At 36.8% G+C, this 13,023-nt stretch overlaps 1 protein-coding gene across 1 annotated transcript; it reads left to right on the top strand.

The window, feature by feature from the left end:
* Positions 1-397: 397 nt before the first annotated feature.
* Positions 398-10,987, top strand: SELENOK (selenoprotein K). The gene is made up of 5 exons (XM_070738504.1): positions 398-517; positions 1,649-1,739; positions 3,096-3,173; positions 4,919-5,008; positions 8,287-10,987. Exons 1-5 carry the CDS (start codon positions 499-501, stop codon positions 8,288-8,290), a joined length of 282 nt encoding a protein of 93 aa, XP_070594605.1. The 5' UTR covers positions 398-498; the 3' UTR covers positions 8,291-10,987.
* The last annotated feature ends 2,036 nt before the right edge of the window (positions 10,988-13,023 follow it).

Raw genomic sequence — 13,023 nt, forward strand, 5'->3', positions numbered from 1 at the left:
TCTAAGCAGTGTTCAGAGAGTCAGCATATTGCCCCCAATAATCTGAGTCCTCATTTTACCGACCTTGGAAGGATGGAAGGCTGAGCCAACCTTGAACCTACTGAGATTCGATCTGCCAAACTGCTGGCAGCCGGTGATCAACAGAAATAGCTTGCAATACTGCACTCTAACCACTGCACCACCGAGGCTCTTCAAGCACAGATACAATAATCAGAATGAACATTTTAAAGTAATGGATATTCGAATCTCATATCTATATTTCTAGCTCTATATTCTTAGCTCTATATTCCTGAGGCCAAAAAAAAGAAAGATGAGGGGGTGGGAAAGGAAGCGTCGGAACAACCATGACGCCACCGGCCACCCCTGATCTTTCAGCCAATAGAGTCTTCCCACCGCTGACTTCCTCGGTCGAAGGGGCGGAGCAAGAGAGAGAACACCGAGGGATCCGCTAGGGGTTTGCCGGGCGTTCTCGGGGCGGCGGCAAGGCGAAAAAAAACGATGGTTTACATTTCGAACGGTGAGAAATGGAAAATTTTGAGGGAGACTGGTGGGGGGGGGGAGATCCCCTTTCCCGGGGAGAGGGGACGTTCAGGTGTCTCAGTGTCCTCTTTTGCCTGGCTTTGATCCCGAGGGAAGGCGGGAGCAGCGCTGCAGAGGCGTAACCCAGCCTTGTGGTCTACAGCTCGATCGGTAACCTGGCCGCTTGCTACCTTCCTCTTGGGTAACTAAATTGGGCTGGAGTCCTCCCGGCCATACGCAGTGAAATAAATTCCCGTGGATCCGCCGGTGAAAAGATCACTCTTTAAAGGGGCGCGGTGGGGGAATCCACTGCCTGCATTATCATGGCCTTTTTTTTAATGAAACGTGACATTTTATTTATCTTATTTTATTCATTTTTATTTTATTTTATTTTTATTTGATCGCTTCTGGAACTATAATGATTAACCTGAACAGTGAAAGGAATGGGCATGCCTGGATTTATAAACAAGTTTGTGATTACTAATACTACATGATCAGCTCTTTTTGTTTGTAAATCTTTTATTGTTTTTCATTTTTAAGCATCACAGTAATTTAACACAGTTATTATTGTAGGTTATTACTACTTAATAATATGCTTTATACAATGTACATTTGTTTCATATGTTTACAAAGTTCAATATTTTCGTCATTTCACATTGTTTCGCAGTTGTTTCTTTTTCCTTCTCTTAGTCCAATTGTACCATCTATTTCATAATATTCCAAATTATATTGACCTTTGAGTTCAATGGACAATTTCAGCACACCTGTAAATTTTTTCCATTAATATGTTCTTCATATTTGATTATTATTCTTTGATTATTTGAGTTTGATTATTCTTCCAGAACTTAGCATATGCTATCATTACTGCCATTATAATATGTATGGTTAAATATTGTATATTTTTGGGATACTGTTTCCTCATTATAGCCAGCAAAAATAATTTGGGAGTAAATTCCATTGTTCTTTCCATAATTTTCTGTAATCATTCATAAACTTTTTTCCAATAACATTTCCCTTTGGGGATGTCCACCAAATATGATGTATGATCAGCTCATTTATTATGGTATAGGATTATTGCTGTTGTTATTATTTCAAAACAGTAATTATTATTGTTTGTTCTGGGTTGTAGGACAAGTTTTGGATAACCGGAGCCGGGCTCCATGGAGTTTGTCATCTATAACTGACTTCTTCTGGGGAATAGCAGATTTTATAGTTATGTTGTAAGTGAAGTTTTCCCCTCAAATTAAGAAAACAACAACCATGAATTATGCAATTATTATTTCCCTTGAGACACTTCAGTCCTGAATAGATTAGTCTATATAATATGGATGCAGTTTGCAATTGAATTTATTTAGCAAAACTCCAATGGAGTAGAAGAATCTCATTGCCCTTCTTGGGGAATTTTTTATTTAAAATTGATGAAAACATATAGTCAATGTCTTAACAAAAGATGTGAGAGGAAATTACAAACAAGGCTGAATTTTCAGAAGTAATTTTCTAAGATTTATAAAGTTATTTAGATATGTACAAATAAATCATAGTGTTAGCATTCTAAATAGTCTTCATGTGGAGTTAGAGAGTTCAGCCCGACACATAGCTTCTCTATGTATAGAATTCCTTGTGTAATAGAGTTTTTAAACAGTTTTTGGAGTTTCATTGAATATCTGGAGAAGGCTGAACTAATAGTTGTCCCTCAAACTTGATTGTGCTTGTAACACCTGAATCCATATTTAATTAAAAGATGGATTAAATAACTTTAAAATAAAATTTCTAACATTCAAAAATGTTGGCTGTTCCTTAAAAGGTCAGGCTTGTGCCATTAGGCAACATGAAAGTGCTTCACAGCCTTGATGAGCGATGAGAAATAGTAGAGACTAAGAATTGGGTACTGTAGCTTGGTTTGCATTTCCTGATAATGTTTTCTGATCCAGGATCATATTTTTTTCATAAACATCAAAATGGAATTCAACTACAGTTATACTGTAAACCATTTACATGAAATATAATGGTAGTATTACCTTGTCCTTCACAGGCAGTGAAATGTCTATTGCTGGCCTGTATAACCTATCAGCCTGCAGTACCATTTATACTAGTTATATATTCTAAGTCTTTGGACATTTTAGCTATTCTTTTTCAATTCAGCAAATAAAGAAATGGATGATGTAGTAAGACATTAAGTAGTTCCATACAGAAAGTGCTATAGGTTACATAATGCTAGGTTCTGCAAGTTTTATTATATATTGATATTGTCCATTGTCACACAATATTGAAAAATTTGATATTATATAGGATAGTTAACTTCATTTATTTAAACCTTGCGTTATAAAATTTACTTAACTGATTGTGTCACATTTAATTATAAGCTTATAAATTTTGTATTTGGTTTTGAGGGGTCTGTTAACAACAACATTTTCTTTTCAGTTCTATTTCAATCAAGTTTGTGTTTGGAAAATAAATTTAGAACAACCAATTGCATGGTCTTTAGCACTGGTTATATTTTAAATGTTGCACATGGTTCTAGAAATACTGAATATTTGAGATCTTTCTTATTTCCGTTAACAGATTTTTCATTTTAGTTTTCAGAGCATTATTCATCCAGATTTGAGGAGAGGCTACACATCTTCCTCTTCTTCAAGATATGACGATGGAAGAGGGTACTGCTTTTTTCATTTAAATTTAGATTAAATACAGTGTGAAAAATTGAAGTGCAATGGTTAAAAGTCATTGTTTTTCTGGAATGTCTACATATTTATAAAGCTTACGTTCTTCTGTCGTATCTCTATTATAAGCTACGTTATAGTTGAGTTTGAGCGCAAAAAAGATAAAGGATGCATTGATACACTTGTCAGAATCAGAGCTAAGATTCAGAGCTAAATTCATGAAAAACCAGGTGATTTTTCTTGCTTGGTTTCTCCTGCCAGGAGAATTTCAGTTCTGTTTATGGATGGTTTGTCATCACATGCATATTGGTAGTCTTCACTTAACTATGGACTTCTCCAGAGCTATTTACTGGAGGCACATACTCCCATGATCACATGGCCAAATCTGATTGTACACACAAGGAATTTGTCTTAGGTGTAAATGTTCTCAGTGTACATAAGGAGAATAAAATACATTCACCAAGAATAAAAAGATACAACACTTAGTGATAGTCAATGTTACTAATAAGCTATCAAATTGTACTAGGAAACAAAAACAACATAATTGAAAGATCCAAGCAACATGGTTATAGTAATAAGTGGGAAGAGATAGATACTAGTAAGGAAGAGAAGAATAATGGTAATAGACTTAGTAAATTATTTGACAGTGTTGTGGGAATTAATTGTTAAGTAGAGATGGCATTCAGGGAAAAACTCTCCTTGTGTCTATTTGTTTTGCTGTGCAGTGTTCTGTAGTGTCATTTGGAGAGTAGAAGTTGAGACAATTTATGTCTAGGATGTGAGGGGCCTGTAGATATTTTCACAGCCCTCTTTTTGGCTCATGCAGTATACAGGTCCTCAGTGGAAGGTGGGTTGGTAGCAATTGGTTGTTCTGCATTTCTAATTATCCATTAAGGTCTGTGTTTGTCTTGTTTGGTTGCAGAGCCAACCAGACAGTTAGAGAGGTGCAGATGACAGACTTAATAATTCCTCTGTATAACTGAATCAGCAGCTCCTTGGGCAGTTTGAGTTTCCTGAGTTGGCGCAGAAAGAACATTCTTTGTGTATTTTTGATGATGTTTTTAATGTTAGGTATCTTGAGATATGATAAAACTTAGAAACTTGGAAGACTCTACTGTTGATACTGTGTTGTCTAGTATTGTAAGAGGTGGTAGTGTAGGAAGTTTTCTTCTAAAATCCATCTTGATTTCTACGGTTTGATTGTATTTAATTCAAGATTGTTCTGGTTGCACCACAAGACTGCTAGTTCAACCTGATGTATGCAGAGACATCATTGTCTTGAATGAGACCAATCACTCTTGTATCATTTGCAAACATCAGTATTTTAACAGAGGGATCTTTTGAGATGCAGTCATTGTTATAGAGAGAGAAGTGGAGAGAGCACACAGCCCAGGGGGGCTCCTGTGCTAATTGTTCAGGTGATTGATATGAAAGCTCAATTATGATTGTAAGTTGAGGATTACCTGTAGTTAATTCTTATTTTTGGTATTTATTTTCTAATGAAGCAGTTATAAACAGATGGGTTTATTCTGCTTTGGAAATGAAATCTCTGTTCTTGTCTAATTCAAAATATGTCTCAAATGGGGTTATCGAAATATATCTGTTTACAGGTGAATAGCACACATGACTATATACTTTGCTCACATTAAATTTATGCTTAGTCTACATTACTGTGATGCCCAAATGTGACCAGAGAGGTGGGAATTGCTGTTTTTTAATTTGATCTTGGTTTCTGTTAGACCTCCAGGATTTCCTCGTCGTAGAATGGGTCGAATAAACCACTTTGGAGGTCCAACTCCCCCACCAATGGCTGGTGGTGGATGAGGAAGGTAACCCATATTTTTCTTCTTAAGATGCTCTGCCCAAAAGTCAACATGGAATTCAGCTAAAAAAGTCATAATACTTAACTTTACAAGAATAATCTTGCAGGTTTATAAATATTATAACCAAGTGGATGAGCTTTTCTGTTTCATTTTTATCCTTATTTAAAAAGATAGATGTATAAAGTAAGATCTGAGTTTAGGAGTGGATATATCCGATGTTTCCTAGTATAGGTAGTCCTTATTTAGCAAATGTCTCATATTGCATTTGCCATCTTTACAGGTCTGAAAAAGAAAGAGAAGCTGAAGTTGAGTTGCGATTATACTTGAGCAGAGTTGCAATTACATATTGAATGCTTTGCTTAATGGTGGTCCCAATGTTGGTCGTTAAACAAGGACTACCTGTAATATATTTGGTAAAATAAATTGACAATGAATTGCATGATACCCCCTTTCATTCTCAAACCATCCCCTGCTGTAGTTTTCCGATTTGCAGCACATTCTATTATATACAGGGATGTGGTGGCTCATTGGCTAAGATGCTGAGCGTGTCGATCAAAAGTTTGGCAGTTCAGTGGTTCGAATCAGTGTTGCGTAACAGAGTTTCTTCTGCCAACATCCTGTTTCTTCTGCTAACATTGCAGCTCGAAAGCATGTAAAATATACCAGTAGAAAAATAGGGAGCACTTTGGTGGGAAGGTAACAGCGTTGCATGCGCCTTTGGCATTTAGTCATGCCAGTCACATGACCATGGAGACATCTTTGGAGAGCGCTGGCTTTTCGGCTTTGAAACTGAGATGAGCACCACCCCTAGAGCCGGAAAAGACTAGCACGCATGTGCAGGGGAACCTTTACCTTTATTATATACTTTTTAGAATATGTAGAAATATATTGCAGATACTACAATGTTCACTGAATTATATGTTACTCTTGCTAGAAAAGGACAGTATTTTGAATGTATTTTGAAAGATTTTCAGTAAATAACATTATTCTAAAGTAAAAGTTAATCTTTAATCCTGTTTTAAATTGCTATCATGCAGAGTTTATGAATATCAAAGAAACATTAATTTATTTTAAATGAGCAACTCTTTTATGGGGGGGAGAGCAAAGAATGTAATGTATGTTGCCAAAGTTTCTTTTTTTAGAATTTTAACATTTACAGTTGTACAGATAAAAACTAATACAAATTACAAAAAATAAAATAATAAAAATAATAAAAGAAAATACAGAGAAAAATATAAAAGAAAGAGCAAGAACATAGAAATAGAAAAGAAAGTAACAGCTGCCTTTGTCACAAATATAAATAATTTTAACCTATCATTTTCTCTAAAAATACAATAAATAATATCTTCAATCCATATCTCATCTTTTATTTATAAACATATCCTTAGGACTTTTGTCATTTTTTGTTCGCTTGTTTGTTTGATTTTTATGCTGCCCTTCTCCTTAGACTCAGGGCGGCTTACAATATGTTAGCAATAGCACTTTTTAACAGAGCCAGCCTATTGCCCCCACAATCCTGGTCCTCATTTTAGCCACCTCGGAAGGATGGAAGGCTGAGTCAACCTTGAGCCAGTGATGAGATTTGAACCACTGACCTACAGATCTACAGTCAGCTTCAGTGGCCTGCAGTACAGCACTCTACCTGCTGCGCTACCCCGGCTCATTCAATCCTGGTCAGCAAAAGTCCATTAAAAGTTACCAGAAATAACAGTGTTTAATTGTTATTAATGTTTAATCCTAATCCAATTTATTTAGACAACAAGCTACTTTAAAAAAAAAAAAATCTCTCAAATCACTTTCCACTTGAGCAACTGTTTTATGAGAGAGAAGGCAAAAAGAATCTTAATCAGAATAATTTATTAGATTTCTTGCATTATGGAAATTTGTTAGTATTCCATTGTATTACATTAGCCTAGCTCAGGGGTAGGCAAAGTTGGCTCTTGTATTACATGTGGACTTCAACTCCCAGAATTCCTGATCCAATCATGCTACCTCAGGAATTCTGGGAGTTGAAATCCACATGTCATAGAAGAGCCAACGTTGCCTTCTTTTTGCCTTCTCTAGGATCAGGAGATTAGGATTTCCCCCACCCTCCTTGCCTTTTGTAAACTCCTTAAAACCCACCTCTGCCATCAGGCATGGGGGAATTGAGACATCTCCCCCTGGTCTATATAATTTATGCATGGTATGTTTGTGTGTATGTCTTGCTTTTAAATAAGGGTTTTTTAGATATTTTAAATATTATATTTGTTATTGTACATTGTTTTTTTACTATTGCTGTGAGCCGCCCCGAGTTTACGGAAAGGGGCGGCATACAAACCTAAATCTAATAAATGAATGAAACTTTGCCTACCCCTGGACTAGCTGATTCGTGTAATACTCTAATTGTCAGTGTAGATTCGGCCTGACATTTATATTCAATACATGCTAAATAACATTGGAATACAACTTAAGTATATTTTAGTTAGCACTTATATTCTAATTAGAAGTATGTAAGATCAATGTAATTGTTTGAAAGTTTACTTACATATTTATAAATAATCAAAAAGTATGTACAAAGTGTATTATTATAAAAGTAGAGCCAGTTTAAAATGGCTTTTTCGGGTTCTGGAAATATTTTTATTTTTTTAGATAACAGCTACAGTAACCATGACGAAACAAACATACAAATATTATTGTTGTTAGGTACATGTGTGTTAGGGATTGCCATTATAAACTGCATATTGTAAACTGTACCAAACCTGTACTTAATGGGTTAATGTGCACTCAAAGAGTTAACATTCACTTGAAGAGTTAATGTTCAAGGCTATGTCATCATTGAAGCTATAAAAGCTCATGATTCTGCCCAGTCACTTCCTTGTTACTTTATTTTTGCCTGAGACGGGGGAGTCGTGTCTAAGCTCTGTGCTTGTATAAGCTTCCTGCTTTATCTGTATTGTATAAGCTTCATGCTTTATATTATATTTAGCTTTGTGCTTGTTATCTATATTCTGTTTTACTCTGTATTTGCTACGTGCATATTTTGGATTGTTTATATTTTGTTTATATGTAAATAATACTTATTTAACTAAGTCTGTGTCTTGGTTTTATCACACATCCACGCTCTATTAAAATTCTCTGCTCGGTATTGTCGAAGGTTTCATAGCATAGCTAACCGAGACAAGCCAACTATTATTATTATTATTATTATTATTATTATTATTATTATTATTATTATTATTATTTAGATTTGTATGCCGTCCCTCTCCGTAGACTTAATCAATTTCTCTTTTCTTTCTTCATAGGTAAACGCCTGCTTTAAAAAGCAGGCATCAGACTACATGTTTGCAAGGCTAAAAGAACCTAATCAAGAATGCAGCGAAAGGATCTGAGGGTTGCAAATATGTGGTCTTAAGTGATTTGACTGCTCTGTGAATCAGCAGAACAATGAAGTTGTACTGGGAATTCCATTTTCTAGGATCCAGTGTAACTGAAGTGCAGTTCTATTAAATTAAATGCACTATTTACTGTCTGTTTTAAGCCTTTTGTATAGCTGATGGATATTTTGTGATAGTTGTAAAGTTATAGAAATATATGACTGCAAAATACTGAGTTGGAATCATTTACCGTATATACTCGAGTATAAGCCAAGTTTTTCAGACCAAAAAATGGGCTGAAAAACCCAACCTTGGCTTATACTCGGGTCACTGAGGAGTCACCGCAAGAGGGCGCCCCGCTGGAGTCCGGCAGGCATTGGTGGCTTGGGCGGGTGAGGGAGCTAGGGCAGGGAAGGCATTGCTGTCTGTGTAAATACGTAGTGCCATCTCTGACAGCCGGACACAGGGACTAGGCTGCAGAGGTCGGGCTTTTCCACCCTCCGCGGCTCCAACTTTTAATTAGGAGAGAAGGGTGGTGCGGAGGAATGATGCCGGTGCCGAGGAGGTACCTTTAAGGCAAATTCAAGAGTTCAGAAAAGAGGGGGGGGGAGGCGATGGGAAGCTGGTGAGGTGGGGGGGGCGAGAAGACAGAAGCAGGAATCCACAGCTGCTTCAAAAACGGAGCCCCCTGAAGAACTGGAGACGGGTGAGACATTGATACAAATGGCGGCGGGGCGGGGCCATGCAGCTCGTCTCTCTCACTTCCTCACTTCCTTTCTTTTAAAAATATTTAAATACCGCTAAATCAATATGCTGTCGGCTGCTTCCACTTCTCCTCTTTTGTTTTCTCCTGTTAGTTACAAATGCAAGAGTCTTAAAACCTGAAAAGATTAAGGCTTGTGGACTTCAACTCCCACTCCTGTGGTAGCATGGCTGGTGCAGGAATTCTGGGAGTTGAAATCCACTACTCTTAAAACTGTCAAGTTTAAAGAGCCCTGGGTTAGGTTTAGAAATAGGTTTTAGCTTGGTTGCTAAGTTTTTTACTTTTTAATTTATTGTTATTACCAGATTGCTTTTGTTTACCATCTTTTAAATTTACAGAGCTAGTTTACTGGTTTTCTTTAAAATAAATATTCTAAAACATTTAATCTACTGATTTCTCAATTAATGTAATTTTATTGGTTTCCATTTTTATAAGTTACCAGTAGTCACTGCATTTTCTAACCTCGGCTTATACTCGGGTCAATAAGTTTTCCCAATTTTTGTGGCAAAACTGGTGCCTCGGCTTATACTCGGGTCGGCTTATACTCGAGTATATACGGTAATTGTAATCAATATATTTTAGAATGGGCAAATTTAGAAGATTTTAAAAAGGATAATCTCAGATAGGATAATCTCAGAATATGTATGTTAAGATCAGGAAGAAACTGCTACAAGCTTAAGCTACTTCTAACATCCCACTAGATCTATATACTGTACCTTAAAATGCTTTTGGTGAGATGATTACAGGTTCAAATTCTTTTTTTAAATCTAATTTTAATCCTTCCCCCAAATCTTGGGTATCTCAGTTATGAAAAATGGTGTTGTGTTTCAAACACTATTGATTGTGGCTTAAAGTCAGCAGACCATCTATGGAAATTTAGTTGTTTTAAAACTAATTCCCTTTGTTTTTCCCCATTATCTAAACCAATTATCTGTGTTATGTTTATGTCCTATTTTCATTTTGACCTCTTCATTGCCATGTTAAATCCCAAATGTAAAAGCTGATCTTACTGCAATTTATGTCGATAAATTATTTAAAAATATACATTTGTCATGATTGCTAAATCCTCACACTAAATCATGGTAACTCTACTTATATGCTTATAAAACCTAATGCTATCCAAGAGTTTTAGACTAACTCAAGTTTCCCTTAAATTTCATTTTGTATGGGAGTCAAAGTCCAATTCATTTATAAGTACCATTACAGAGGAAGATCTAAAGACTTTTCTGGGACAATTTAATACAATTTCATGTTGGAATCTTTCTTCTAAAATTTTATTTCTTAAAGTTTATTTGACGGAGTAGTATATTCTGAGATTTCTTTTTCTGTATTTTTCTGTCAGCTTCTGTATATTGCTCTTTTTTATGCTGAATCTTGTATACTTGAGTGTTTGGAAGTTGACTGGATTTATAGAAAAGGATGCTGCTGCCCAGTGGTGGCATATTGCATTAGAATTACCTCTATTGTGGATATAAACCTGATTTTAAAAGGGACCATTACAGGGGCTGAATCAAACATTTAAAGAGCGCTTTGCAAAATATAGTAGCAAAAGTAAGGCCTCAGTCCCTGGCCTCTGAAGTGCTAAAGTCATACGTCCTTGAAATAGCTGTTCCAAAGACTGCCTCTGGCTGTTTGCATATGTGGGTGCAGGTACATCTGTGCCAGCAGTCCCAGTGGAAATTTCTGAATATGAATCCACAGCTGGTCAACAAGGAAATCAGCCTTCCAAGCTTTCGAAAGGAGACAGCTGTTTTTCTGCTTCAAGGAAATGCGCTTCGCTGGTGTTAGTGCATTTGTAAAACGCTTCTTTCACATGTGCTGTACAGCCTTAGGGAACTTTAATAAACTTCAACAAAGATCTTGCAATTTTTCTCTTTTTAAAAAAATATGATAAAGGTAGATGAGGCGATTCTTTCAGTAATCCCGCTTTTTACCTCCTGTGGCATTAACTGGAGCAGGAAACCTGGTATGTGGTATGGGCAGTTTTGCAATAAAACGCCTGGCTTGAAATAATGACTCAACAAAATAATTCTTGGGTGGGGGGAGGTTTCTCTGAAAACTTGCATATTTTTCTGAAGGTGGAAACTACATCATTTACTCACTGCTAGATTCCTATTACTGGTGTTATGAAAAAACTCATACTATGTTAGACTTAATAAATTTGTCTTGCTAAATAAAACTTATTCAAATATTCTAGGGTGATTCCCAGTAGGAAGCACCTGAGCTCAGTTTAAAAAGAAAAAAATATCTTTGCTGAAATACCAACACACACGCACACACACACAAAAGATTCAGATATTTGGTTAATAGGGATGTGCCAAAAATTTTGTTCATGAACCATTTCATACACATAATTAACAGATGGATGCAAAGTTTGGTCATCCATATAACAACATTTTGTATTTGAGGAACAAAGTTTTGTTCTGGGTAGGAGGAGAAATGGAGAAAGGGGGGGGGGGGCAGGGATGAACTGGGAAAATTGGTGGGTGGGCAAGACAAACCATGCCAACTATATGTGTTGCATTGAGACACCGAAAGTGATGAAATGGAGTTGCTGGGAATGCAGAGAGCAATCGGGGTGGATTATGGTAGCAATGACAGTTCAGCAGAACCTCCAGGATGCTGAGGTTTGGTTTGTGGGAAAAAAACAATTTGGCATTATGATGTAAGCTCCATTTCACTTAACTTCAGCAGTTAAGTTCACACCATCTGCCAAGGCTGAGTTCTTGACCATTTGAAGATGTGTAGATTTCAACTCCCAGAATTCCTCAATATTAGCTGAAAGCTGTCTCCATGCCAGGGAAATGAGAACCCTCTGTTGGATCATGTTAGTGCTATGTACAAAACAGTTGGGTTTGCAATATATAAACAAGCTAACAATGAATGTTTATATGTATTGAAATAGTACTATAATTTTAAGAGGTAGTGTTGCAAATTGCCATAAGAGGGAGCCAGAAAGCATGATTCTCTCTGTGTTCTGTTCTTTCTGCTGATTCACTGTGACTGATGTAGTAAGCTCTGTGTGTTTGATGATAGTTTGATGTATTTGCAAGCTGTGATGTATATCTGATATATAAGACAAAGACATGCTAGTAATATTATTGTATTGAGAGATATTGACTTTTAACTTGACTGCTATTTCTAAAGTAAACCCTATTTTATACACTTTAATGTATCTATCTTGTATGCTTTCTGGCTTCCTCTTATGGCAATTTGCATAAATAAATGTATGAATAATTACTCATATCTCCTGGATATCTGCTGGTATCCCATGTTTTTCTCTGTGCATGTCCTTGATAACTCAAGGGTTCTGCACATCAGACATCTCCCTTCTTGACATCACAAATGACACCATTTGACATCATTTTGGTGTAGCAACAATTACTGTAACTTGTTGCTTGTATCCTTAAGATTTTTATTAATATTGTTTCCTCATTGCTTATTTGACCCCTTTGACAATCATAAGTGTTGTGTACCTCATGATTCTTGATGAATGTATCTTTTTATCTTATGTACACTGAGAGCATTTGCAAAGACAAATTCTTTGTGTGTGCAATCACACTTAGCCAATAAAGAATTATATTCTGCAGAAATGAGAGGAGGCTGGCTCCACTGATATGGACATGCCCGTAGAGCAGCACCTTTCATTAGCAAACTAGAAATCAATCGCTGGGGCCCTCAAAGGTGTCTAAAACAAAGATGTAGTCTGGAGCAGCGTTTCCCAACCGAGACACGGTCAGGTGTGCTACGAAGCTAGGACCTAGAGAAGCTCCAGCTGGGCGGAGCGCTGCCGGTGCCGGACCGCCGTATCCGGCGTTCTCCTGCTGGGCCCCAAAGAAGGAAGGCGGGAAAAAGGAGGCAGGGGTGGGGAGGTGCGGCAGTAGGAGTAAAGGGAGCCGCGG

The sequence above is a fragment of the Erythrolamprus reginae genome, chromosome 2, assembly GCF_031021105.1.
Source record: "Erythrolamprus reginae isolate rEryReg1 chromosome 2, rEryReg1.hap1, whole genome shotgun sequence".
NCBI lineage: Eukaryota > Metazoa > Chordata > Lepidosauria > Squamata > Dipsadidae > Erythrolamprus > Erythrolamprus reginae.